Source organism: Enoplosus armatus, chromosome 8 (genome assembly GCF_043641665.1).
Source record: "Enoplosus armatus isolate fEnoArm2 chromosome 8, fEnoArm2.hap1, whole genome shotgun sequence".
NCBI classification, from domain to species: Eukaryota; Metazoa; Chordata; class Actinopteri; order Centrarchiformes; family Enoplosidae; genus Enoplosus; species Enoplosus armatus.
The window spans coordinates 15,081,395-15,108,207 of NC_092187.1; the positions used below are offsets into that span (position 1 = coordinate 15,081,395).

The window sequence follows — 26,813 nt, forward strand, 5'->3', positions numbered from 1 at the left end:
GTAATCAATATATTGTATGCTACCGCCATGTAAATGGCATGAGTATAAACCAAACTCCCCCCCTCATTTTCTGTCATATTTTATTCTCTTAGGTGTGTTCGTCACTACTCTGCCCCAAGGTCTTTCTCTTTATGCTGACTAAAGTGGTACAGACATCCAAAGCAGCAGTCGATGGATGCACTAGTGCTGGACTCTGCTCAGGCAGAGCACGGCTCACTTCTGCTCAGGCAGCTGGAGAAGATGAGAGCAGTTGAGGAGCTCACTGATGTGGTGCTAATGGCAGAGGGGATTCCCTTTTCTTGCCACAAGGTGGTGCTGTCTGCTTTCAGCCCTTACTTCCAGGTAAACGGCCATGCACAGTTACTGAAAGTTATTATGCTGATAGGAAAATACAAGATGATGCAACCTGTGTTTTGCAGAACTGTTAAAAGCAAATCTGTTGATGATGCCATGAGACAGAAATTGTTCAGTTATTCTGAGTCCTTTTTGTCCAGGCAATGTTTACATGTGGCCTGAAGGAGACCCGGGGAGGTGAGGTGCCCCTCAGAGACACTCCTGCTCAGAGCCTGGAGCTGCTACTGGACTACATGTACCGAGCTGAACTTCCGCTTTCCAATGATAACATCCAGGGAGTGGCTGTTGCTGCCTTCCTGCTCCATGTAGATGGAGCCTTCAGGTGGGGAAAGAGACTGGGAATTGATCATTGTTCCACATCAACAAGCCTTGTACAGTGCTCATTTATGGTATTGGGCTTGGACATTAGAGGCATCATCCTAGCTGTTGTCCTACTTTTAACTGCCTCTGTAAAACGCAGTAGTAAGATGTGTTGGTAGTGTAGGTTAGAGGGAAGTGACCTATGTTTGAAGTACTTACAATATCTTGTTGTTACTGCTTCAGGTTGTGTCAGAACCACATGGAGGCCAGCATGGACCCCTCCAACTGTGTCGGTCTGTACCACTGGGCCAGAGACCTGGGGGCCACTGGTCTGGCCGACTCTGCCTTGAGATACCTCTGCCAACACTTTGCACTGGTGGGTCATTCAGTATTATTAGTGTCAAATATTAGATAAAACATGTTACCTCATTTATAAAAATAACTGCTATGTAATGCATTTGTTTATAAATGTCTAGATATAGGCAAAACGACAGAGGGATGAAACATAAGACGAAAAGACAATTGCACAAAAAACCCAGCAAACAACAGCAGCATAACATTTTACCAGCCTTTCCAATTCTCAGTTTTTCAGCTACTTAATTCTGCCACTAGGGGGTCACTTATTTTCTTTGCACTGTGAGGCGCAGGTGTTGAGATGCTTTAGGAATTGCAGTGTTGATTTGGTGTAGATTTTACTGTTTTTCTTTAACTAATTATACCCCCATTCTTTATCCTGCTGTCTCGAGGTTTGTGAAGAAGAAGAAGTGCTGGAGCTGGATGCCCAAAGTCTTGGGGATCTGCTGGGTTCAGATGACCTCAACATATCGCAGGAGCAAGTCGTGCTGGAGCTGGTGCTGCGTTGGGTGGAGAGGCGAAGGGAGGACCCGCAGAGTGAAGCCCAGGCTGTGGAGTTACTCAGACGTGTCCGGCTGGAGCTTGTGGACCCTGGATTCCTCCGTAAAGCCAGGAGGAGAAACCCGGTAAGAGATGAAAGGGAGGGAAAGGCCATGTAATAAAAGTCTAGACTCCTTATCCCCATTTATCAAGGGATTAGTAGATTGTCAGACTACCACGCCCATAAATTTATCTTCCAGGTATTGCTGCGGGATGCTGAGTGCTTTGGGATGATTGATGCTGCTCTCCAGACCTCTGGCCTGTGCGAGATGTCAGCTCCACCTCGGCCTGCCCTTCGTTACGGCATGGAGACCACCGACCTGCTGCTCTGCTTGGGTGGAGTGAATAAGGAGGGAGTGCCTGCACGCCGTGGAGGACTTGCTGACCTCAGTTTATGCTTTTCCCCCCGTGGTAAAAGAAATTACTACATCCCCTCTCCACTGAGGGGCTGTGGAGGCATGGGACAGATCACAGCGGGGGCAGTGACACGAGACAACAACATCTTGGTGGCCATAGAGGTAGAAGACCAACACAGGATGAAGAGGGTGGATATCTACAGGTGTATATGTGTGCTCATATATAAGAAATCCATATTCATTGAGTGGCACTGCATTCAACACCACATTTAAAATGCCTGTTTATGTTCCAGGTACGATAATTCGGAGGAGAACAGCTGGGTGGAGTTGTGTTCAGCAGCACACAGGGACATGTATGCTTTAGGGCTGCTAGGCGACGCCCTGTATATGATAGGCGGTCAGATGAAAGTGCGTAATCACTACATCATCACAGACAGTGTGGAGAGATGGTCGCTGAAGAGGGGAGGCAGCTGGCTCAGCTTCGCCCCTCTGCCTCTCCCTTTAGCCTGCCACTCTGCTGTCAGCCTGAAGGAGCATCTCTATGTGCTGGGGGGCTGGACACCACAGGTACACAGACCTGTCAAAAGATACTGTGCATGCTAATATTAACTGCGCACTGAAGTGTCCTTGAGCAAGAGGACACCGGTTCATTATCAGGTTCAGGTGTTGACTACTGAAAACAGACTTTCCCCACAGGTATCAATAAAGGCTCAATTACTGAAATTTCTCAAACGCCTTCTTACAATATTCGATGGAGTCCAACATAAACTAAGAATTTTCTGACAAAGTACGAATAGTCATATATTTCTGCTCATCAATCAGGATTTGGCAATAGCAAAGTTTTTAGGTGTTAAATTCAATAAATAAGAATGTTTTTCTCTTGTGCCTTTAATTTCTCAATTCTCATCTCAATTTCTTGTCTTTTTCTCCCTCCCTATGTCCAACTCTTTCTGCTCCCCCCTCAGCACCTGCCAGATGATGAGCCTGACAAGCTGAGTAACCGTGTGTTTCAGTTTGACCCTGGCAAGGACAGCTGGACGGAGTGCACCCGGATGAAGTCCTCCAGGTACCGCTGCGGCACAGCTGTCCTCAATGGAGAAATCTACATACTAGGTCAGACTACAAGACAGACTGCAACTGTATTCCTAAGTGTTTGTTCTGTATGAGAAACAAATGGAGCCAAATGATGTGTGTGTGTGTGTGTGTGTGTGTGTGTGTGTGTGTGTGTGTGTGTGTGTGTGTGTGTGTGTTCCTCAGGTGGTATAGGATGTGATGGAGAGGACCGTGGACAATCACGTCGCTGTCTGAGCTCTGTGGAGATCTACAACCCAGACACAGACACCTGGAGGGCGGGACCGCCCCTGCCCACATCTTTACTCTCCCTCCGAACCAATGCCTCCAATATAGGAGTAGTGGAGGGCAAGATCTACCTCTGTGGATACTACAAGGGGGCCGGTCAGTTAGTGAATGCCTGTCAATTATTTTTTTAACTGCTTGTTTTGCATGGTCTCTCAGAAAAGTTCTCCCTAATAAGTTTAACTTCATGGCGAAATGGCCAAAAACAAAAACAAGACACATTTTGGGTCTGCATCAGAGTTAGGGAATGCCAGCTAACTGATGAGGCAGTATCTCTGGAAATTAGATTTTGGTGAGCCTCAACTTACATACTTTCTCTCATGACTGCAGGCCGTCATGAGATCATCACCAAGGAGATTTTGGAATTGGACCCTGCAGACAATGTGTGGACGGTGGTGGAAAGAAGAGCAGCCATGCATGACAGCTATGACGTCTGCCTGGTGGCTAACCTCAATCCTCGAGACCTCTTCACACCCTGATTCATCTCCTCCTGACTCTGAGCAACATTGCTAGGAGCCAGGATGTGTGGGAAATGAGCTTCTGTCCTCTAAGCCTCATACAGCTTTATCCAAACCTGACTTAACTCCTGGACCTCACACATATAAACAGCAAGGTCAAAATACATGTGAAATCTGGATATCTAGTTGGTTGATGTTGCTTTGGTGTTGAAACGATGTCAGTCTATATCCTCCCCCTAAAATTCAATACTCTATGTTCTTTTAAACTCATGTGTAAAATGTCTGCAAGGAGCTTTTGCCTTTTCTAAAAATCCTCATACCTAAACAACAAAATTGATTAGTTCCTTTGAAAATTACCCATATGACCTTTACAAAAAATATTCATGTGAATGTTTCTCATCTTCCACCACTATGGTTAAGGTTTAGTTTAGTTTAGTTTAGGCAATTTATACTACTTGAATAAGAGTGGGGAAAGACTGTGGTCATGGTTAAAAGACCCAGTGTTGTCTGTTGGAAGGAGACAGGATGCAAACTGCCATCTCTGGTGTCACACACTTCCTCCACCTTTGCTTCATGACCAGAAGAGATTTATTGTCACAAAACACATTTGGTGTTTTAAAGGTAAATAGTTCTTTGGAGGTCACTGTGCCCAGCCAAGAAATAGTACAGCATAACCCCATATAAAACGGACGTTTTAATTTAGTTTTTTTGCAACCTGTTAATCAGGGAGCTTAAGAGGTGCTGGTAGGCAGATTTTTTTTAACCTTTGGACAGAGCCAGGCTAGCTGTTTCCCCCTGTTTCCAGTCTTTGTGCTAAGCTAAGCTAAGAGTGGTACCAAATCTTCTCATCTAACTCTCAGCAAGAAAGTGAATAAGCATATTCCCAAACATGTCTACTTCTTTAAGCATTTCAATCACAGATGATGCCATTCAGCGCTTTACAAGACAGTATAATTGTAATGAGTTAATTAATAGTTACTAATGTCTTTATTAATGGTTAGTAAATCAGATCAGTACTAACGTGTTGTAGAGCATTAATAATTGGATTTTTAGGGTTGCAAGGTTATGAGCTCACATTTGAGGTGAAGAATCTTCCAAACTGGCTTGCTTTGCCCTTTAAGTTAGGATCCTTGTTACAGAGCTTTTGACCGTCCTGCCATCAGAAGAAAGGATGGAGAGTATCTGGGTCATTAACCATTTAATAATGATTTAGCCTACTGACGTTTGTTACTGCAGGCTTGATTTCTTGTTGCAAAGTAAATTCAGTAAATTGGACAATAATTACTTTTATAAAAGCTCATTACTGATTGGTGAAGCACAAATAAATGACTCATTAACTGTCTGTCACACTGACATTTTAGCCATAACAAATGATAAACCTAAGTAAGTCTTATTGTATAGTGTTCATGTAATCCTCTTTACATCGTCTTTATAAGGTTACATGTGGGGTAATAAATTGATTCCAGTTAAGTTGCCTTCACAACCTTTTATTTTATCTTTATTATTTATATGTAGATTTGAAATAAAACAAATTAATTCAATCCTGCAGTTTGACCAACCTACCATTACTCCTTCTCCTCTGACTTCAAAGTCTCTGCTTCCTCCCAATTTCTTCAAAGTATTTTCAAGGATTTATTTTCTCTGCGCTCACCGCATGGCAAAGCATCAACAAACATGTCTGACTGAAGTGGTGGATTTAGGGTGAGTGTCTGACCCGCATGACATTCCATACATGCCTTCTTCCCGTCTCTCCTGCTGCTGAGCCGGTCAAATATGAGCCCTCGGAAAAACCCAAAGTGATCCCAAATGAGGGTGACGCGCCGGGATGTTGCTATGAGAGCTGGCATTGGAATGAGGAGGCTCCACCCATCGCTCCGGACCATGTGGTTCCCATCGCTCCTGTTGCTGCGTGTTTGAGGAGAGGGGAGAAAAGGATCGGTTGTTCATGTTATGCCATTAGACTACTGGCTCTGATAACTGCGCTATATGGGCGACTTATTGGCCACTAACAAGCGCGTTAGTTGCTTTTGTTCAGAGCGCAAAGTAATTTGGCGATCCAGTCCCAGTGAAGGCTGCTCCTGAAGGCTGACAGGTGCGCACAGTGCGCAGAGAGGATGGGCAGACGTGAGGCAGACAGCAGAGGCGCGATGAACATCAGACACCACTACGAGCTCGGCTGTCTGCAGGACGCGGCGTCCAGCGGCCACAATGCCGGCGAGGAGTCGCCGAGGCTGGACAGCCGCCGTCCCTGCAGCGCGGACAAGCGGCACAGAAACCCAGACATGGAGGCGGTGGGCCGGGCACCGACTGCCACGGCGTCGATGGAGGTGAAGAAGCACCAGCACAAACACAACTTGAAACACCGCTACGAGGTGATGGAGACTCTGGGGAAAGGCACCTATGGCAAAGTGAAGAAGGCGGTAGAGAGAGCAAGCCTGAAGACGGTGAGTGTTGGTCAACATGATGCAAAATATTACTTGAAGCTTCCCACAGCTATGAACCTGAAGGATGCTTTCTCTAACAATCTAAATATTTATCATGCAGAATGAAATATAGTACATATATATTGTACATTATTATAACCTCTGCTGACCCATACAAAAGCTTTATAGGGACAATGTGATATGCTGCTGCTCATGCTTTTGTCTTCCTCAGAGGTATTCAGCAGTCTCCCTATGAGTGTGTGTGTGTGTGTGTGTGTGTTGCTGTTCCAAGAATGTTTCCCATTGGTTATTAAATATTGAACTGGGGGCAGAGTGAAACTCCTGGATGGCATGTATGTGTCTGTATATATATATGTGTGTGTTTGTGGGTGAGCTCATGGGGCCATGCTGAACCCAGTTCTTGTTTCCTGTGCTGCCAGGCTGAGATGCCTTTGGTCTGACTCACTCAGCACTTGAACAAGGGGATAAAATTACTGCAATAGGTCTCCTCTAATAGGGGTCTTTTCCCCTTTACCAGAACACATTCTCACACACACACACACACACACACACACACACACACACACAGACAGACAGACAGACAGACAGACAGACATAATAATGTATGTTTCTGTTTAACTTTACATTCTGAATATCCAGGTTAAAAAACCAGGATATGGAGCCAGATTACTTTGAATAATCATGGGTTTATGTCTGCAGTCAGACTTTAATCTCTCACTCTGCTGTGATCAGAGCACAAAGAGACAGATACCCCGTCAGCCTCGAATTCCCCTTCTGTTTTAGTAAACAAACACACTGTAATAGGGATAATCTTTTTGCAATCAGATTGTGGAAGTGAGACTGGCATAATTCCTCTGGCTGCTTTCACTGTAACTCTTGAGACCTACATTCGTGAGAGAGAGAAAGGGCAGAGAGAGGGAAGTGAAAGACAGAGGACACGTAGAAGATTGATGGAAGAATATACAGAGAGAGGGGAGCAGAGAGAAACAGCTATGCAGTGTGTGTGTGTGTGTGTGTGTGTGTGTGTGTGTGTGTGTGTAGGACAAGGGGAAAATGCTGAATTCTTTGAGCTATAGCCAGCGCATACCAAGGATTCTTTGAAACAAAATGGACATTATTTTTGGAAACAAGACCAGGGGGCTGTTGTTTGAGTGCGGGAAGGAGGCAGAGGAGGAGACAGTTTTAGAGCAAGAAGGAGGAAGAGGGGGAGGAAGGAGCAATGGTTTGAGATTACAGTAAAGAGCTGACTTGAGATTGTCCACGTAAAATGTCTGAGGTGCAGGAGGTGACCGCGACTGACATACAGGATGAAATGGAAGGAAAGGATGATGAATCCCGGGTCGCAGGGTCACTAATCTGTACTGTAGGTCACTTACATTGGCTGGGAGCCTGACTTGTCTTTCAAGTTGAAATAAATAACTTTAAAATGTTTTTGTTTTGTGCAACATACATTTTGATGTTTATATAAAGTTACATAACTTCACCAGATATGTGCAGCTTTTAACTTGTGTACCTCCACTTGGAAAGAAATTTAGTCTGCTCCAGGAAAGACTATGATTTGCTATATTGTTCATCAGATTAAAGGAGTAGTTTCACATTTTGAGAAAAACGCTTAGTTCCATTTCTTGCTGAGAGGTAGATGAGAAGATTGATACTATTGTCATATCTGTTCAGCATGAGCAAGCAGCTGGTTAGCTTTGCTTAGCATAAAGACTGGAAACCGGGGGAAAAGCTAGCCTGGCTCTGTTCGAAGGTAACCAAATCTGACAACCAGCAACTCCAAGGTTTACTACTAACATATTACATTTCATTTGGGTGTAACAACAACAATGTGTGGTTTTACTGAGGTATATGTGCTGGACTATTTCTTGGCTGGGAGCCATTGTGTGGTTTTAACAATCTATAATGTGTACATTAGTGAGCTTTAAAGGTGATTCTAGTCTGATTCTAACCAAAGCTAAGCAGCTGCTGGCTCCAGCTTCATATTTACCGGCAGATCTAACTCTCGGCAAGAAAGCAAACTAAGAGTATAAGATATATATATCTCATATATATATATATATATATATATATATATATATATAATATAAGATATTAAACATTTTGGGAAATTTCCCAAAATGTTTAACTATTGCTTTAACTAGGCTGTTTGTCTTGAAAAAGCAAACCATGCTAGTTTTCATTCGCTATCAAGCAGTTAAATAATTTCTGTTGTGCACGAGTATATTTGGATGTCCGTACTGAAACACGATATTGTTTGGCCCTACTTGTCTTTTTGCATTGAGTTTGTGTATTTGGCACAGTACTGTAGTTCCTGGTTATGGCAAGGGACATATGTGCCTGTGTGTAGCTGGATGATGATGAGGTCAAGGGTCAATTTGGCAAGGAGCCTGTATAATCCTGCTGTCAAATCTTTCACAGATGCAGCAAGGATCTTTAGTGATGCTCAGACTCTTGGGTTGTGTACTTATGTGTGTGTGTGTGTGTGTGTGTGTGAGGATAATATGAGAGGAAGTCAGTGAGTGGCCACCCCCAACCCCCATCATGACTGAACACACACTCTAACAAAACACCTGCAATAAGTCAGCAGTCTAAAGATTTGTGCAATAGGGGAACATTGTTGTCAAGACACAACCAGTGCACTGGAGCCAGTGCAGTAAATATGAAGAAGAGGAGGGCAGGAAAATAAATGTTCCACTTTGTCTGGTTTACATTAAGTCTTATATGGCTGTGCAGAACATCATGCATCCCTGTGTACATATTGTACATCTGGATTGACTGTACCATTACAACATGCACAGTATGTTCCTCTACTACACACATCCTGTAATAATGCAAAAGAATATCTGACAACATATGCATGACTCACACACATAGCTACTTGTGTTTCCTACATCTATCCTGTTACAGTCCTCTGGCATTTTTGGCCGATATCTCACACGCAGCACATTATTTGGATGAACAATGAGACATTGTTGGTTAGAAGGATACCTTAGAGGTCATACTTAGACATGACGCATACGCAGCACATTTGCATGCACAAGGGTGAGATCATGCACACACATAACCACACACACGTGCCCCTTTTAAAAATGCTCTTAGTGCCCTGAAGGCCGAACAATGCCCAGTGTGTCTCTCTTCTTTGTGTTCTGCCTTAATGCCAAGTCAAGCTCAGCAAGTGGGGGGGTCAGACTTTAGACAGACAGTAAAATATAAATGAGTCCACATACTTTGGCATACTTGATCCATTCCTTTTGCTGCCGCCTATGTCCTCCCTCCTCATCCCTGCAGCTTATTTCATTCCTTCCTCTCATTGCTTTCCCAGCCAGCAGGTACTTGGGTCAGAAAACACTCATGAGCATGCAAGCGTACACATGTTAATAGCCCCCCAAGCTTGGACATGCGCCATTCAGCTGACAACCACTGAATCTGTGTGGCCTAATCTCTGACCCAGTACCCCTGGATGGACAGAGATGCCACATCAGTCTGGAGAGTCTGGTGGTGTGAGAAAAAAATCCTCGTAGTTTAGCACTTGTAAAAAAGATACAAACCTAAAAACCTGAATATTCTCCTTCGCTAGATAGAGTCACATCAGTTATAGAAGATCAGCTCAACTCAGAGTTCCCTGGAGTGTGTTTGTGTTGTGTTGCATAACCACTGCAGTTGATGGAGCGTGTGAATTGTGTCTTCCAATGTTTCGTAGACGTTTTTCCGGCAGCTGAGAATGCTGGAGTTGCGACCCAGGGGAGAGGCCTGCTCACCCATAGGGACTTCGTAGGGGTTGACAGAAATATACAGGGGTACGATCAGTGCGATGTCAACCTCATAAAGTAGTCCTGTAGCCTCCCCACATCTCTCACTCTTTTGTTGTCCTGTTTTTAGCTTACAGTATTTCTAAATAGGACACCGTGATGTCTGTTTCTTTGTCCGCCTCTGTCTCGTGCTTGTATGGTGCCATTTTGGTGACAGTTACTCTATTCAAAGAGGTTTAGGGGCTCATGTTGGGGTGTCTGTTTTGGTGTGTATGTGTGTGTTTGGTGGTTGGGGGTTACATCGGGGTACAGTGAGTGCCTGGGATTAATGAAGCAGTGTGAACAGTGCAGCTGTCAACCTTCTGCCCCTGAGCGTGCTCAGATCACAGGAGACGTGCACTCACCATCCAGCCCTTAAAACCCACATAATCACCTCTAATACCCAGAGATTTCATTTGTGTACCTAACCCTGTGTGTGAGTGAGTGTAATTGTATCAACAGTATGTATGTCTTTGTTTCCATGCATGCAAGTAATACATGAAATGTATATTTATCAGCTGTTTGTGTTTTGAGTTGTTGTGAGGGAGTTAAAGGAGAAATTAGATAACAAAAGAATGAATTAAGGAGGAATCCGTGTTTGCTGTCACCAGATCTTCAATGAAAATGGTGCTAATGCTGTTGTCTTGCTGTGGAAGATGATGATATAGTATTGTCCTTTTTAAAGTTGTTAACCATCCACACCAGAGTGGTCGAAATATGTGTGATTCAAACACAAAGGTTCATATAACATGCACAGACTCAATAGTGTGTCTTCTTTCTCAGGTGGCGATCAAGTCGATCCGCAAGGAGCGCATCACAGACGACCTGGACAGAATTCACATCCAGAGAGAGATCGAGATCACCTCCTCACTCAGGCACCCCAACATCATACGCTTCCACGAGGGCAAGTCTGCAAACACCCATCACACATGCACACAAGTCCCAAATATCATTGTGAATTATTATGTGGTCTCATCACCAGACAGATTTTATAATTCATAATCAGTGACTTACAGTGCAGATATATGGTGCGGTGAAATCAAAGTTGGTGTCATACTCCTTTACCACATTAGTCAGGAGTGTTATAAAATAAGGATAATGCTGCCCATATCCTGTTTTTTTTAAATTATTATTAACAAATCCCATTTAAAGACCAAAACCAACTATGAATTGACCTTGAGTAGTCCTCCATTGAGTTCCAAAAACGATTAAAAACACATCAGTGAGGTACATAGTTGCACCATGTGACATATTTCTTCATTAACATAAACACGGCCACATGAATTGTCCTGCTGCTGTAAATACTCACTGGCGCACCAAATCTGCAGCTGAAAAGAGTCCCAACAAGTACACTACTTATGAACTAAACTATATACACTAAACTATATATTTGTGAACCATTTTCAAAGATTTTTGCCTTTAAAAACAGTATTGAGAGAAGTCTCTGATATTTAGAGTCCATTGTTGGATTTTATCCCAGTGACACCTTTTGTCATGTGAATGAGACATTTGTATGGGATTCATATGAGCACATGTCAAATTTATTCGGAGGTAAAAACATCAACAAGGAAGCAGCAATCCAGCACACTTGCTGGTCACTTGTACTCGCTTTACTTAATTACAAAGTTTTGGATGGTAAACCTTGAGCAAGCACGATTTCTGGTTCCTTCTTGGTTTAATTGATTCTGGGGAAGAGTATGTAGTGATTCGGAAAAAAACTGTATACATTCAAAAAGTAGACTCAAAGACTTTCACCAAAAGAATGTCAATTTACAAACTCCATTTAGCTGATATATACTATACACTGATCCACACATATTAAACTCTTAATTATTCATGTCTCCATTTCTACGCATGCAGAATGGCATCTCGTATTGTTGTATAGGGAAGATTTCATGCTCATATAAACACATCTGCATAATGCCGACCTGTAATTGTGTCCTGTGTCCTATGCAGTGTTTGAGAGCCGGGATAAGATTGTGATAGTGATGGAGTACGCCAGCAGAGGAGAGCTGTACGATTACATCCAGGAGAGGAGGAGACTGCCAGAAACAGAAGCCAGAGGCCTCTTCAGACAAATCACGTCTGCTGTCCACTACTGCCACAAGGTTTACACACACACACACACACACACACACACACACACACACACACACACACATACTGTAGATACACACATACTTTCTGCAAATGCACCACTGGAATTCAGTATAAATTAGGGAACCACATGTCGGCACGTGCTGAATTGCATGCTTGTATTCAACTGTGCACAAGCAAATACAGTACCACTAAATCCATTAAATCCTAATCCTAATACTGCAGGAAAACTTGACTTGAGTTTTCAGATCTCTCTGGGTTAAGAGCGCATTATCCCTTGATTGTTTTTTACAGTCACACACTGACACATTTAACAAACACGTTGCGCCTAAATGAGCTTCCTTCCTCCCTCCACATCACTTTAAGCTCCTGGCAAAGGAACACATTCTTCTTTGTTTCTTTGTTTTTATTGTTGTGTACATAAAATCAATAGCTGTGCCAGAAAACGGGAATTATCAAGGGAATACATTAATCCTATTAATACAGAAGTGCAATAGAGCAGAAGTGAGCGTCTCTGCCTTAGAGTCAGCTGAGTTGGATATTACAGAAATGTTTTTGTTTTCATATCATTCTTATTTTGGCAGTTTGGCTTCTCCATGAATCCCTCACATTAAACTCAGAGATTATCTTTCAGCTCCTGTAGCTTTGTAGTAGGCTGGGAGGTGGATTTTGTGCTCCTCGTGCCCTCAAATATTGTCCCAAAATAGACATGAATGTTCCGGCATGAATGAATAATTGAATGTGCCTTTGAGGTATGCAGGGCACATAGAGGGATTACTGAGGCTTCAAGAAGGGAATGAAAATAGAGTCATTGGCTGCTTTTCTTTTCCTTTTCGCTATTCTCCAAATCTGTTCGTGGTCATTTAAAAATAGCAAGAATAATAACCTGGTTAACCACATAGATTACTTACTTCTGCTTTTCTTTCTCCTTGTCTGTGCCTTGCAAACACACACATACACATACACACTCAGGCTTACATACTGTACATACAAAGCATTGTCAAAGGTCATGGGTCATTTCCTCCACTTAAGTGCTCTGAAGAGGATGTAATTAACGAAAGAAGGGAGGCTATTCTGGCTCATTAGCCTGTGGCTTTAAGAGATACTGACAGCAGAGTTTCCCTACATCCCACAGCTTCCTGGGTGGCCACCGTTATCTATAGCGGCATTGTCTCTTCTCATGATTTACTTCTTATTCAATGTCAAGGAAACTCGAGTCATCCTGCAACAGACATTTCCTCCCATCAAACATCCAGTGTACTCTGGCTCTTCCTCTCCAGGCTCCACAGCTGTCTACACTCTGTGGCCTCTCGTTGGCTCCCAGGTGCTTAATGCCATCAGTGAATCAAATCCCATCAGATGAATCAACCCAAACAAGGCACTTCCTCATGCCTCTCGACGATCAAACATTCTCAAGGCTCTCTGATAGATATGTGGCCCCGTAACACGAGTGGAATGTTGGTGGTTGTAAAATTATAAATGAGAGACAAACGCCCCGTGCACCACATGCTGGGTTTATATTGTAAACTTCACACCCTTCAGTCTTATGCAGCGCAGGGCCTCATGTGTCTCTGCTCTCTTGCAGAATGGTGTTGTGCATCGAGACCTCAAGCTGGAGAACATCCTTTTAGATCAAGATTTGAATGTAAAGGTAAGATGGATAAAACACACACAAACTGAGCTTTCATACCATTTTTTCGACAAAGAAGTGCGATTATGCATGTTTTGGAAAATAAACGAGAGTTTCCTTCCAAAAACAAGATATTTATCGCTGGATAAAAAGTAGTTAAGTCCTCTGACAAAAGTATTGTTGGCCTGAGCGTTAGATACATCATGGGTTATTGTAATTGATCATCTGAAAGCCCCTCAATGGTGTTTTATTTTGGAAAAACAAAGGCATACATCTTAATGACACACTGGCTGATAAAATTTAGGAGGCAATCTTTTTCCACTGCTGCTGTATTTAGCATGCTGGACTAAAGCTTCACATAGTGCAGCTGGTAATGGATTATCTCGCCAGCCCCAGAATAAAATGCAAACAAAGTGCACATTCAGAACATACATTGGAACACGTCCTGCCCACAGTTATTTTAATGTGTTGTTGAGCCATGCACACTGAACCAGCACCAACATACTGCCAGGTCTTATAAAAGAACCCAGGGGTCATTTTTTGCCTTATTTGGGTACTCCTCTCCTTATATGGGAGCTGTGCACGGCCAAAGGGGAATGCAGGGAATCCAGTGGCAATCGCGCCAATCAGAGGGTTTTAATATAAGTACGCCCTGTCTGTCCGTCAAAAGAAAACAATATGTGCAGACCTCTCAGCAGCTCTCCATTCATTGCAAGCCTCAGGTTCACCACGTCGGCCTCTGTGCAAAGCATGTGCGTTATGTCTGCACAATAGCTGCTTAATGGCAGGCAACCCTGACCCTAGGTCAGACAAACCAGATAATTTTGTCACACCAAAGTTCACTTTCTTCAACAAGAATCTCAAAAGGCAGCTCAGAAATTTGCCCCAACAGGCTACGAGCCACTGTAGCACATTTACCAGCGATCTGTTTCAGTCCAGCATGCATATGAGAGACGGTGGCTTCTCACAACAATCCATTTAATCCCCAGGCACGTGTACAGGAGTCGTTTGTATGTGTAGAAGAAAGAGTGTGTCTTATACAAGCATTCAGCACTGAGGAATGTCTCTGCCAAAGCACTGAGTTCAGGAGCCTCACACACAGATGTATCTCTGGTGGCGAATGACAATTTACACTGCAGGACGTACACACACAAACACACAGTAGCTTGTAGAAAGTAAAGCTGTATAAACTGCACAACTCACATGCTCAGTCTACACATTATTATTGCCACTGTACGCATAATATCAACTCTGAGCTGGCTTGTGTAATCATTGTCATCGTCTGTCTGTGAGGTCCCTGTTTCCCTGAATCTCTGTTCCACGGAAATAAAGCTGTCATGTATTTGTAACACCAGAGGGGCTGATAGTGGGCTGGTGCTCATGTAAATAATCTCTTCAGATAGAGAGGAACCTCGGTATGTCTGTGTATGACTCTCGTAGCTTTGAGTGAGTGATTGTTCCGTTACGTGCAGCCTGATGTTTTTGGCCGTCCTCTTTTTCCTCACTCACACTTACATTGGCAAAAACTCAGCATACCTATTTTTGGCTCCTTTAAAAGGAATTGCTTTGGGTTGTTGTGTTTTTGCCACATGGGTGAGGGTTTGCAGTACATACTCACTGAAAAGGAATCTGGATTGTGTGAGGATGAGGGAGTGTTGAGGTGAATGACTGAGTGAAATGTAAAAAGGGTCCAGTGTTAACAGATCAGTCCATTATGTGAAAACGTTTAAGCGCTCCGTGTTGGGCACGAGCTGACAGAAGTGTGGACTGAGATCTGCGGTGTTGAGTGTGACAGCAGTTAGGTCATCTATTACTGAGACTCACTGTCACATAAACCCTTTTGTTCGCTTGACACAAACACAAATACAAATGCTGGACTGGTCTTCTGTGCCCACAGCTGTGAAACCTTTGAATGACGTATGATATATTTTTTTTGTTGTAAGGTTTCGTTTCATATGGATTGTTTTTACAATTGTTAATTTTCAATGTTTCGTTTTATATGTATTGCCTGCTTTATGGGTCCCATTTTTAGCATCACTTATGGTCACTTGTTTGTCTAGTTTCCACTCTGGGGATTAATAGTTTGTTAGTTTTAATACATACATGTTTAATACAAAACACATCTAATCTTATACTAGCTCAGAAGCAGTGGGAGCAAAATTATTATAATCAAAATTCATAGTTTTATGTTCTCTCTTTCTCCGACTCTGCAGTTGGCTGACTTCGGCCTTTCCAATCATTTCCAGAGAGGCGTTCTGCTGCAGACCTACTGTGGAAGTCCACTCTATGCGGCCCCGGAGATAGTTAAAGGACTGCCCTACCGGGGCCCAGAGGTAGGTCACCACACCCTGCCATCGTTGGTTTCCTCATGAGAAACTGTTTCCAAACGTTATGGGTGTTTCATTGTTACATGATAGAGTGAATCGCTTTTGATTCAATACATCAATACGTATGCTGTATTGAACAATGTACCAAAACAGTAAAGCTGTGGGCAGCAAAACCAAAAACAATGAGCTGAAAGGCTGAGACTGAAAGACTGAAAGAAGGGCAACTGTAGAGTTGGGTGATAATTCGCCACTATGAGCAACACCTTTCGCATTACACATAGTTATTTGATTTTTAGATAAACAAATATTAATTAGTGCACTGATTTGTTTATCTTGTCTTGCATATGATGCAGAAGAAACAAAAAAATGGGTTAAATGGCTCATTTTCAGACACTCCCACTGTTAATGCTATTAAATCGAAGCCTGACTTTCTTTTGTGCATGGCATGTTCTTCATCGTGTGTGTTTGTGTATGCTAGGTGGACTGCTGGGCGCTGGGGGTGTTGCTGTATGCCCTGGTGTACAGCAGCATGCCATTTGATGGGGCCAGTCACGCCACGCTGACAGAGCAGATCAGCCAAGGTCGCTACCGCAGACCCAACCCCCCCTCAGGTGGGGTTCCTTCCTTTACAATGTCCATGTCTCCATCAACATTATATTTACAATTCTATTCACCAAGATGTGACTGCTTTGTGTGTTGTTCTTGTAACTATTCACTACTACTTCACATTGTTTTAGTCAGTTTGGCTGCTATAAATAACTGGTGAGTCTGTTCCCTCCAGATGCCTGCGCTCTTATCGACTGGCTGTTGACAGTGCGTGTGGATGAGAGGGCTACAATAGAGGACGTGTCCAACCACTGGTGGGTGAACTGGGGTTTTGAAGAGAGTGTGTGTGACTGCCCTTCGTCTCCACACCAAGAGTGCCCCTCCCCCCTGCTAGCTCGCTACATCGACTGGCAGAATCGGGTCGCAGCTACCAGCAACATGACTGTTGACCCAGGGTGCCTATCCTCAGACTCCTCCTGTCCACCTCAGCTCTCTCCCCACCCCTTTTACTTCAGCTTACCTCTGAAGAGCGACCGTGGAGGAGGAGGAGGAGGAGGAGGAGGAGGAGGAGGAGGAAGGATACGCGGAGGAATGTCAAGCCTCAGGAAGTCACGCAAGGAGAATGCAATTCCCCAGACTACATTGGGAGCTTGTGGTGGTGTTTGTGCAACAGCTGCCTCCTCTGCTGCAATTTCCTCTACTTCCACTATTGAAAGAAAGAAGCCCAAAGGTATTCTGAAACCCCAGAGGAGTTTTGACTCAGTCTTTCACAGCCCTCCTAAAGAAAACTCTCCCTCCAAACCCTGTAATGCTGCTCCCCAGCCTTATCGAACACACACACTTGTTCACACACATGCTGATGTCTTGTCCACCAGTCTGCCACCTCCCTCTACATTCAGTCAGCCCTCATCTAAAATGCCCAAAAAGGGAATATTAAAAAACTTGTATGGAGGGGAGTCGGGTTATGGCTCATCCTCAGAAAGAAGGATCTCTGGAGTGGGAGTCAAAGAGAGTGATGCAGCTGATTTGTGCTCCCACAAACAGCACTCTCGTCTCCCAGCGGCAGAAGACAGCCCAACCATGCGCACAGAGGCAGTAAGAAGAAGGAAGGGTATTCTGAAACGCAACGGCAAGTTCTCTCGCAGTCTTGATCTTCCTGATGACCACCACTCGTCTCCCTCTTCAGCCCCCACGATATTCCCAGAGGCTCTGCAGCAGCTCCTCCACGCCACAGGGGGCGCCGAGGGGCGCCGCAGCCGCCCTTCCAGTGTTGTGAGCGAGGATAGCCTCTTCTCCTCCGATTCCTTTGACCTACTAGACCTCAGCACCCAGTCACGTCGCAGGGTTTTCTCCCGGGGGAGGCAGCACAGCGCCTGCAGCTCTGAGGAGGACCTGGAGCAGCTGAGAGCTGAGGCAGACAGGGTTGGTGGAGACGGACAGAAGGAAATGCTAACATAAACCTTAGGAATAATGGAGACATCAGTGTGGAGAAAAATTGTGTTGAACACCAGTTCAGTTTTCTGTGATAATCAGTGCCTGCCATCTTGAAAAGACTTTAGTGTACTCTGGAAAGGTTGCATCTCGAGGATGTGGACTCTACTGTGCATTGTACTGTCAATGTAAAGCACCATTTCTTGGCATATTTGTTTGTATTGAATGATTAATTAAACTGTATTCATTGACATTTAAATTGCATTCTGAAAGCGAGGCAGTACAGAGAGTGACTAGACACTAAATGACACATAAAGGGGATCCAGTATCTGCCAAATTGCAGAGATGGGACCTAAATGTGGCAGAATGGGCAGTCCGTTTAATGAACTCACTCTGGCCTCAACTGCAAAGTAGATCCCCTCTTTAGATTTTACAGCAGATTTCTGTTCAGAAAATTCTGTGTGTGGATGAGATGTATAACCAAGTGCCATCTTGGATGTGTGAATCCATGTATCAGTATGTCAGTAGTGACAATAAACCAACAATACATATTAAGAGCATTTCCATCCACCTGTGTTTATGACCATTTTGCACATAAACCTGAGTGGAAACATCAAAATATTTTAAATAAAAACTCTGAAGTGAAAAGCTGAAGAGATGTGGAAAAGTTGGTGTATTGATAAAAGCAAAATTAATTGAATTGAAGAGACTGATGAATCCTGATCTGCCACATTTGAGGTTTGACTGGTGCTCTTTTAATTACGTCATCTTGTTGCAGCCTCTTCTTCTGCAGTGATTTTAATGGCACCCGACACCCGATTAGCTCCACTTACTGTTTGTCTTGATGCGCTCAACTCCTAATGTTCGCATAACGGTAGTGGATGGAAACACACACTAATTTGCATTTTCTTTTGCAAATTGTCTTGGAAAGTCAGTAAAAATTTGCTCTACTTTCGGATAGAAACCTGACTATAGACAGCTCTATTGTGAGGATAAATTCAGCTAAACTTAACTGTTGTGATACTTACACCACTTTTCTTTACCCTATATTATAAGCTCCATATAAACATTTAATAAATGGTTTATAATCCACTAAAAGCAGAAATAAGGACATTTTTAAGTTTTTGTTGATGTATAGTATTTGTCAACAATTATAACTTCTCCTATAAAGACATATTTTATATTAATACAACTGTGTTTTACTATATTGTCATTCATTATCTATTGGGTGTCCACAGGAGGAATTATAGTTAATATGTTAATAAATGCTTATATCTGTGTTATAAACCATTCATTAAATGTTTATGTACTGCCTATACATGCCATATAGGGGGAGTTAAAGTAAAGTGTTACCTATATGTTATTGAGTATATTTGTATGACACAGTAATGTTCAGTGCACAATTTGCTCCTTTGCGCCAACAGACACAGTGTGAATAGCAGATGGATCACCTTGCTTTTTTCCGTGACACCACCAATGCTGCTGTGGACATTTGAATAAGTGATGTATGCAGTAGATGTATACAATTTTAAATCTGTAATTTTCATACTGTGAGAAAAGAATTCTGTTAATTTTGTTCAAGCATTTCATACTTTCTTTCTTCTTTTTTGGGGAAAATTAAATAAATTATGTGAACCTGAATACTTTCCAGTTCTTTTTCTGGTAAGAGAATAAAGCAGACAGGGGATGAAATGAGCACATACTGCAGCTTTAAAAATGTTGTTCCGTGAAAAGGGACAATTTACAAGAAATCACGCTTTTATTCCAAATATTACTTCTTGTCTATAGTTTTCCTTTGGACGCTGAGCAGGACACAATACAGAGAATTCAAGGAACGTTGTTTATGAAAGACCAAAAGATATCCATTTCATTAACTTCCAGAGTCCTGTGTCTCCATAAACACAGAGCTCTATTTACACTACAGACTGTTTTCATTATGGTTCATGTGCTTAAATAAAAATGCATTTGAAAGAAGAAAACACTCAGCAGAAGAGGCCAGTAAAGGCTTTAGTGAAAACATTTAAATACTGTTTAAGGTCTGCGGTAATTTAGGATAAATGTGTTTTTGAAATCTAGAAATGTCACTTCATTTCAGGTCAAGGTTACATTTTATTTGATCATTTTGTATAAAGAGAAGGATTAATACGTGCAAAACTACACGTTGGAAAAAAGTGAGGCAATGAGTATGACGCATTCATGCTTTCCCTTTGTTTCCTTTATTGGCTTTCACAAAATACTTTTCTAAACACAGATCGCGTGTTTTGCAGGCTTCTCCTCTGTCTAATGGAGAGAGCCCATCATTGCTGTCAGGTAAAAACCTCATATCTCTCGGTTTTTGTGTTTTAAGATATATGTAAGGATTGCATTTTCCTCTATGGATTGACAAAGTCATGAAATCCCATTAGAGGTTATTAGATATTGTCAAAAATCTATGTGTTGCTTATTTCCCGAAAAGCTGCCCTTTTGGACATACAAGTTTTCACAGCGTTAAGATGAAACAAAGCAAAGCTCACTGGCAGGTCTTGTTTAGATGTGGAGAAGTCTGGTATGGCTGACATAAACATAGGGCTTACTTTATACCACCCACTTGCATGGTTTTAACACATTTAAGTGTTCCTCCTGATGCAATACATTGTCTAATGACTTTAATGTTAATGGTTGATTGATGGCAGAAGAGCACTTTGTTCATTTGGCCAGTGGATGAAGTCCAGAGCAGAGGTCTGATGGTGACAGGTCAAAACAGTCCTCATCTCCTGTCAGTCAGGGACCATTCTGTTACATATTAGCTGCCATTTAACCGTGTTTAATCATTGTAGGTTGTGGAATGTCCATTTTTGATGGTGGGATGTGCCTTCTAATTGGCTAAATGCTTAAGGACTGTGGGATTGATCGCTCATGGTTCCTGATTTGCTTCACCTGAGAAGTGTTGGCTATATCTGTTTGGAATGTTCTTTGTTCCTCAGTTTTACCTAAGGGCCGAAATGTTGTATCTCTGATAAAGATTATAGCAAGTAAAAGTACAGTGTCGGGAGTTATCTCTTCTCTAATCATTTAATAAGATAAATCATCCTGCTGTCTCGACTGTTTGCATTTGGGTCCTTCCCCTGTTGCAACTCTCCCGCACCCTTGTGACAGTATGAACTGACCAGCCATGGACCCAGCACCTGGAAATACACCTCCAGTAGTGAGGAAAGGGAGGCAGCCTTGTAATTGGCTAGCCTGCTAACCTTCAGTCTACGCCTCGGTCTGCTAGTAACCAGTCTGCACTCTGCTGCCTCCCCCGAACCACTGAAGCCTTCAATGGACTGGTCGAGGAGCCACCCTGACCCTGATACAGAGGTAACCTTTTGAAGGGACGCGCCTTGCTATTTTCAGGGGGTATGGAAGAGTCCCCAAGACAGGGTGTGGTCCCCGTGGCTCCCAAACCCCTGTTCCCCATCCTTACCAACATCCTACCTGATTCCCAGTTGGCCCTGACCGACCATCTCCTGCTCAGCTCTTTATTGGTCCGTCTGTCCTGCACCCTGCCTTGACCTGCTGCCGGATCTCAACCCGTCTACATCTAACTTAGTGATAATTCTGGTGTGCGTTTGAATGCAAAGTAACAAAGTATTGTTGGCTTGCAAAATATTTAAGAGCAAAAACAAAAAATTGATGGCCAATGCTCAACGTTAGAAAGTAACTAAATACAATTTACTTTGCTTCTAAGTATGCTACTTTATACTTTATACTCCACCACAATTCAGAAGGAAATACTGTACTTTTTACTCTGCAACATTTATTTACAGCTATAGTTACTACTTACTTTTCAGTTTACAATTTTACCTAAAAAACAAAGAGTTTATAAAATATAATGCATTGATAAAGATTAAACCATGTTTTTAGCTTGTGGCCCTTTACAAAAGAGTGCCTGCTTCTGGCACTTTTCAGGTGTCTTTGAGTTGTTAGAAGTCTCACCAAACTCACCAACCCCAATCTCACCAACTTGACACATTATTTCATTTAAATAACGGTTTTAGGCCCAAAGAGAAATTATCCAATGTTTCACAACATAAGCTAATAAAAAAGAAATCATCTCCTCAATCATAATAACCTTACGACCCCTCAGATTTGTGTTTTATAGTGTATCTGGACAGAAAAATGCAACAACGTTTAATACTTCTTGCCTCTTACATCTTTTCGTGTCATGTTATAAGGTTGATTTGAAATTTGAAATGTGAGCAGTCATGAGCAGTAAGCTGTATGATCCCAGTAATGGTCTCCTTCACTGGGGGGCTCAAGAAACTAAAACAAAGACTTGGCTTTAATAGTCAGAGGAGGATAGCTTTAGGGTAACAGCAGCTTAAAGCACTGAAGTTGTGAGGAGGCCCTCCTGTCAATCACATTGACGATTTCCCTAAACAGCATGGACACTATCACCAAGGACTTTAAAGATATCGAAGTATTCCAAATATCTGCAGTGATTACTAATGCAAACCGGGGGGAAGGGGTTCGCAGCTAAGTCTCGCAGGCCAAGAGGCTTTTCTTTCTGTTCCCTCACGTGTGGATAAAAGTACCGTTGAGTGAACAAAAGCAGCCAGACTTTACTGGTTTTTAGGCTGATTACTGGGGCTCAGGCAGTAAGGGAACAGTAGCATTACGATGGAGAAATCCTTCTGTGGCTATGAGTCCTTGAATTTGGTCTTTTAGAGGACACAGCCTTCAGAGTTGGAAGAAGTAGTCAAATCCAACAACAACGGTACTCCATTAAAAGTCCTCTATTTACAGTAAATTCCACGAATGTAAAAATAAAGTATTCACAGGAAAATGTGCTGAACTAAAAAGTACTGATGGTGACTTCCTTTACAGTGATACATTAGAAACATGTCATGCTTCAACCCCTAAGAACTACTTACAAATATACCATTTACCGCTGTTTACACTCTAGTCATCAACATTATGAACTCGTGTTTTGCATGTAAAACCTTTTGCTCTTAAGTAAGAAGAGCAGTCCGATAAATGTAGTGAAGTTAAACCTATAGCTCTTTCTAAAATGCAGCAAAGTAAAAGTACAGTCAAAATTACACCTACAGTAGTCCTCGTTTGAGGAAATCTGAATTGATGGATTGGAACGCAGGACAAGTAGGACTCTGTAGACTAAACTGAAGGTAAATTAAATGAGATTTACTTTGTAATACTGAAAGACAGCTTTATGACAAGTAGAATATATTTTTATACAGCTTTCTGGGCATTGTATGTGTATTGCATGTACGTCTAAATCTACATGAGAATATGTACATGTGGGTAGGTATGTCTGCTTTATCTTCTGGTCTTTACTTTTATTGTATTGTATGATTTTCTTACTGATCAAACCAAAATCAATAAAATAAAAATCCCAAAAAAGCACCACAAAATTACACTTACAGGAGTTGAGTAAATACTCAAGTTACTTTATACCTCTTGTGACCCTGACTGCTTATTCACCAGTGCTCTAAATTCAGGGTCACTTGATGCATTTTTTTAACAGATTAAATCCACATAAAAGGTTTTATCTTTATTTCTGCTCAGTATAATCAATTTCATCTTGACGCATTTCATTTTCAGTTCTTAACAAAACATCAGCCACAGCAGTGATAAAAATATATCAAGATAAATATCACAGTTTACCTTCACTTTTCTTATCTTTTTGTTGCTGCATTTTAATAAGCCCTATAAAGTTACTTTTCAAATATGGACCTTGACCCAGAAATAAGGTCATATCATCCTGATGACGCTAAGAAAACCAACCACTCAGCCTCGCCAGATAACAATTCTGATGTCAGTTGTCGAAGCCTCTGAGGTTATCTGACCTTACAACAACTACAGCGTAACAAAGTGATATCTGTCAGCACAGAAAGCATCTTAAAACCTCCGTCAATGACCACAAGTTGGAGCTGGTTTCCTCGCAGTTGATAGAGGCACGGCTATTATGTCATCATTTTGGATAGGACTGGAGGAGAACACAAAACATCTCGGGATAGACTCAATTTTTTATCTCAAGACTTTAGTCAAATGTATTGCTACAACTTACATCTCAAAAGCATCCACCTACCTATGATAATATTATTGGAGGGGTTCAACCTCCTTTGTTGGGATACAAATACGTGTGGATACATATTCTAAAATTTCATCATCATAGGTAGAGAAAATCTTTGACAAGCTTGTACAGTCACAGTACATGGTGTTCATGTCTGATTTTGAATTTTCCATCCAGGTTTAGTACATAAGTTATGACAAAAGATAAATGAGTACTTAGTTGAGCGTATGGTGCAGCAGAGCAGAGTTTTATTGGATCACTTACTGTGAAGCAAACAGAACCCTAAAGAATTGAACAACAGTGTCATCTTGTGGTCAATTGTAGTTAGCCAAAAGTACAATAGGCACAAAAGTGTGTAAACATTATTATACATAAATCAATGTAGACAGTGTCTTAACAACAGGGGAAAACTATCAGAACTTTAATGGACATTAATGTCCATGGAAATTAATGTTCCAGATGGATAATTTGTAGTGTTGATAAATGCTTAAATTGACTGTTGAAATGTTATGTCAAAAATCTGCATCTGTTTGTCACTCATAGGGAAGCTGAAAGCAACAGGTACATTAAAGTTTGACTAAAGTTATATTGAAGTCTATGAGTAGGTCTATTTTTATACAACTGGTCCCAGGTCAATCCAGCAAGAGTGACAAGAACTTGTGATGTAAGTTTGACCAAATATTTTTTTAGTTTAGTTTTAGTTTTATAGTTTTTTGTTGTTACAAAACCCTCTGTGTCTTCTGTGCAGGTCTGCCCTGATCAGCTGTTTAAATAACGTGACATAAGCTTCAAAATGCTAAAGAAGACAATGTCAACAGAGTTGCCGTACAACTTTGATGACTGGGGAGTGGAGGACAATAATCCTGTCACTGTGTACAATTAAAGTTGAAAATATTGAGCGTAGTTACGCTTTGTTGAGAGAATGGTACACAATTACATTACATAATTACAAAATAAAGTTTCAGTTTTACTTCTACTCCCTCTGATGAGTTGGGTAAATTACTTGTAAATGTCAGCATCATTAAGTGAAGGGTGTGAGTGCTTTCAGATCGTCTGGGCCAACAGGGACCCCTGTTATGTGCCTCTGCTGAAGCCTGCAACCATAAGGACAGTGAGGAGATGGTTGGAGGAGGCTTATGAGACACTTCAGGGGTGTTTTGAGGTGACTGACAGGCAGGCACTCTGTGAGCCGCATGGAGAGGACATTGATGGGCTCACAGAGTGCATCACAGACTACATCAACTTCTGTGTGGACTCCACTGTCCCAGCAAGGACTGCCCATTGGTATTCTAAAAACAAGCCATGGGTGACAAAGGACATCTAGGCCATCCTTAATGCAAAGAAGAGGGCTTTCAGAGCTGGCAACAGGGAGGAGGTGAGTACGATCCAGGGGGAACTGAAGGTAAAGCTCAGGAAAGCTAAGGAGAAGTACAGGAAGCCCCCCCCCCCGACTCTTCTGCTGTCTGCCTCCAACCTTCACCTATTCCACTCCCCCCTCTCCCTCCTGCTCCTCACAGCCCCCCACCCCCCTGTGAGAGGTTTCCTCACACCTCGTTCCCCAGTCCCCAGGCTGACAGCACTCTTCAACCTGACAACTCCACCCCTCCCCCACCGGTCACCTCTACAGAGTGCTTCACTGCTGACCATGTTAGGAGACAGCTGATGAGACTCCACTCAAGCAAGGCGGCAGGCCCTGAAGCTGTCAGCCCCAGGGTGCTTAAAGCCTGTGCCCCCCAGCTATGTGGAGCACTTCACCATGTCTTCAACATGAGCCTGAGTCATCAGAGGGTCCCCGTGATGGGGTAGACGTCCTGCCTCATTTCTGTGAAGACGCCGCGTCCCAGTGGCTCCAAGGACTACAGACCCGTGGAAGTGACCTCCCACATCATGAAGACCCTGGAGAGACTCGTCCTGGAGCAGCTCCGGCCCATAGTCAAGCCACACTTGGACCCCCTTCAGTTTGCCTATCAGCCCCGACTTGGAGTTGAGGATGCCATCACCTGCTCAACAGTGTCTATGCCCTCCTGGGGCTGTCTTGCATGAACTGCACGTTTGAGATCTCCCCAAAGTGGCTCAATGATATTGAGGCCAGGAGACTGTGATGGCCTCTCCAGAACCTTTTTTCTGCTGTAGCCAAAGACAGGTCGACTTGGCCTTGTGTTTTGGATCATTGTCATGTTGGAAAGTCCCATGCGCAGCTTCTGGGCTGATGAGTGCAAATTGTCCTCCAGTATTTTCTGATGACATGTTGCATTCATCTTGCCATCAATTTTGACCAAATTCCCTGTGCCGCTGTTCCAGAAGCTCTGAGGCTTGTCCAGGTGCTGTTTAGCATATTGTAAGCGGGCTGTTTTGTGGCACTAGCGTAGTAATGGCTTTCTTCTGGCAACTCAACCGTGCAGCCCATTTTTCTGTGTCACCTTATTGTGCATCTTGAAACAGCCACACCACTTTTCTGTAGAGAAGTCTGTCAGCTGAAGTTATTCGTGGGTTTTTCTTTGCATCCCGAACAATTTTCCTGGCAGTTGTGGCTGAAATTTTTGTTGGTCTACCTGACCGTGGCTTGGTGTCAACAGAACCCCTTATTTTCCACTTTTTAATCAGAGTTTCAGCACTACCGATTGGTATTCTCAAATGTTTGGATATCTTTTTATATCCTTTTCCTGTTTTATAAAGTTCAACTACCTTCTCTCACAGGTCCTTTGACAGTTCTTTTGCTTTCCCCATGGCTCAGAATCCGGCAAAGTCAGTGCAGCACTAGAGGAAATGTGCAG

At 42.7% G+C, this 26,813-nt stretch overlaps 2 protein-coding genes across 2 annotated transcripts; both read left to right on the plus strand.

Moving 5' to 3' along the window:
* The first annotated feature begins 165 nt into the window (after positions 1-165).
* On the plus strand, positions 166-3,739 carry LOC139289236 (kelch repeat and BTB domain-containing protein 12-like). Its single transcript, XM_070910792.1, has 9 exons — positions 166-342; positions 495-676; positions 898-1,030; positions 1,401-1,634; positions 1,749-2,107; positions 2,198-2,471; positions 2,870-3,017; positions 3,162-3,359; positions 3,591-3,739. The coding sequence occupies exons 1-9, from the start codon at positions 172-174 to the stop codon at positions 3,737-3,739; spliced, it is 1,848 nt and encodes a 615-aa protein (XP_070766893.1). The 5' UTR covers positions 166-171.
* Positions 3,740-5,832: 2,093 nt separating this feature from the next.
* LOC139289235 (NUAK family SNF1-like kinase 1) lies at positions 5,833-18,011 on the plus strand. Its single transcript, XM_070910791.1, has 7 exons — positions 5,833-6,162; positions 10,737-10,857; positions 11,910-12,061; positions 13,636-13,701; positions 15,894-16,013; positions 16,486-16,618; positions 16,789-18,011. The coding sequence occupies exons 1-7, from the start codon at positions 5,833-5,835 to the stop codon at positions 18,009-18,011; spliced, it is 2,145 nt and encodes a 714-aa protein (XP_070766892.1).
* Positions 18,012-26,813: the final 8,802 nt, after the last annotated feature.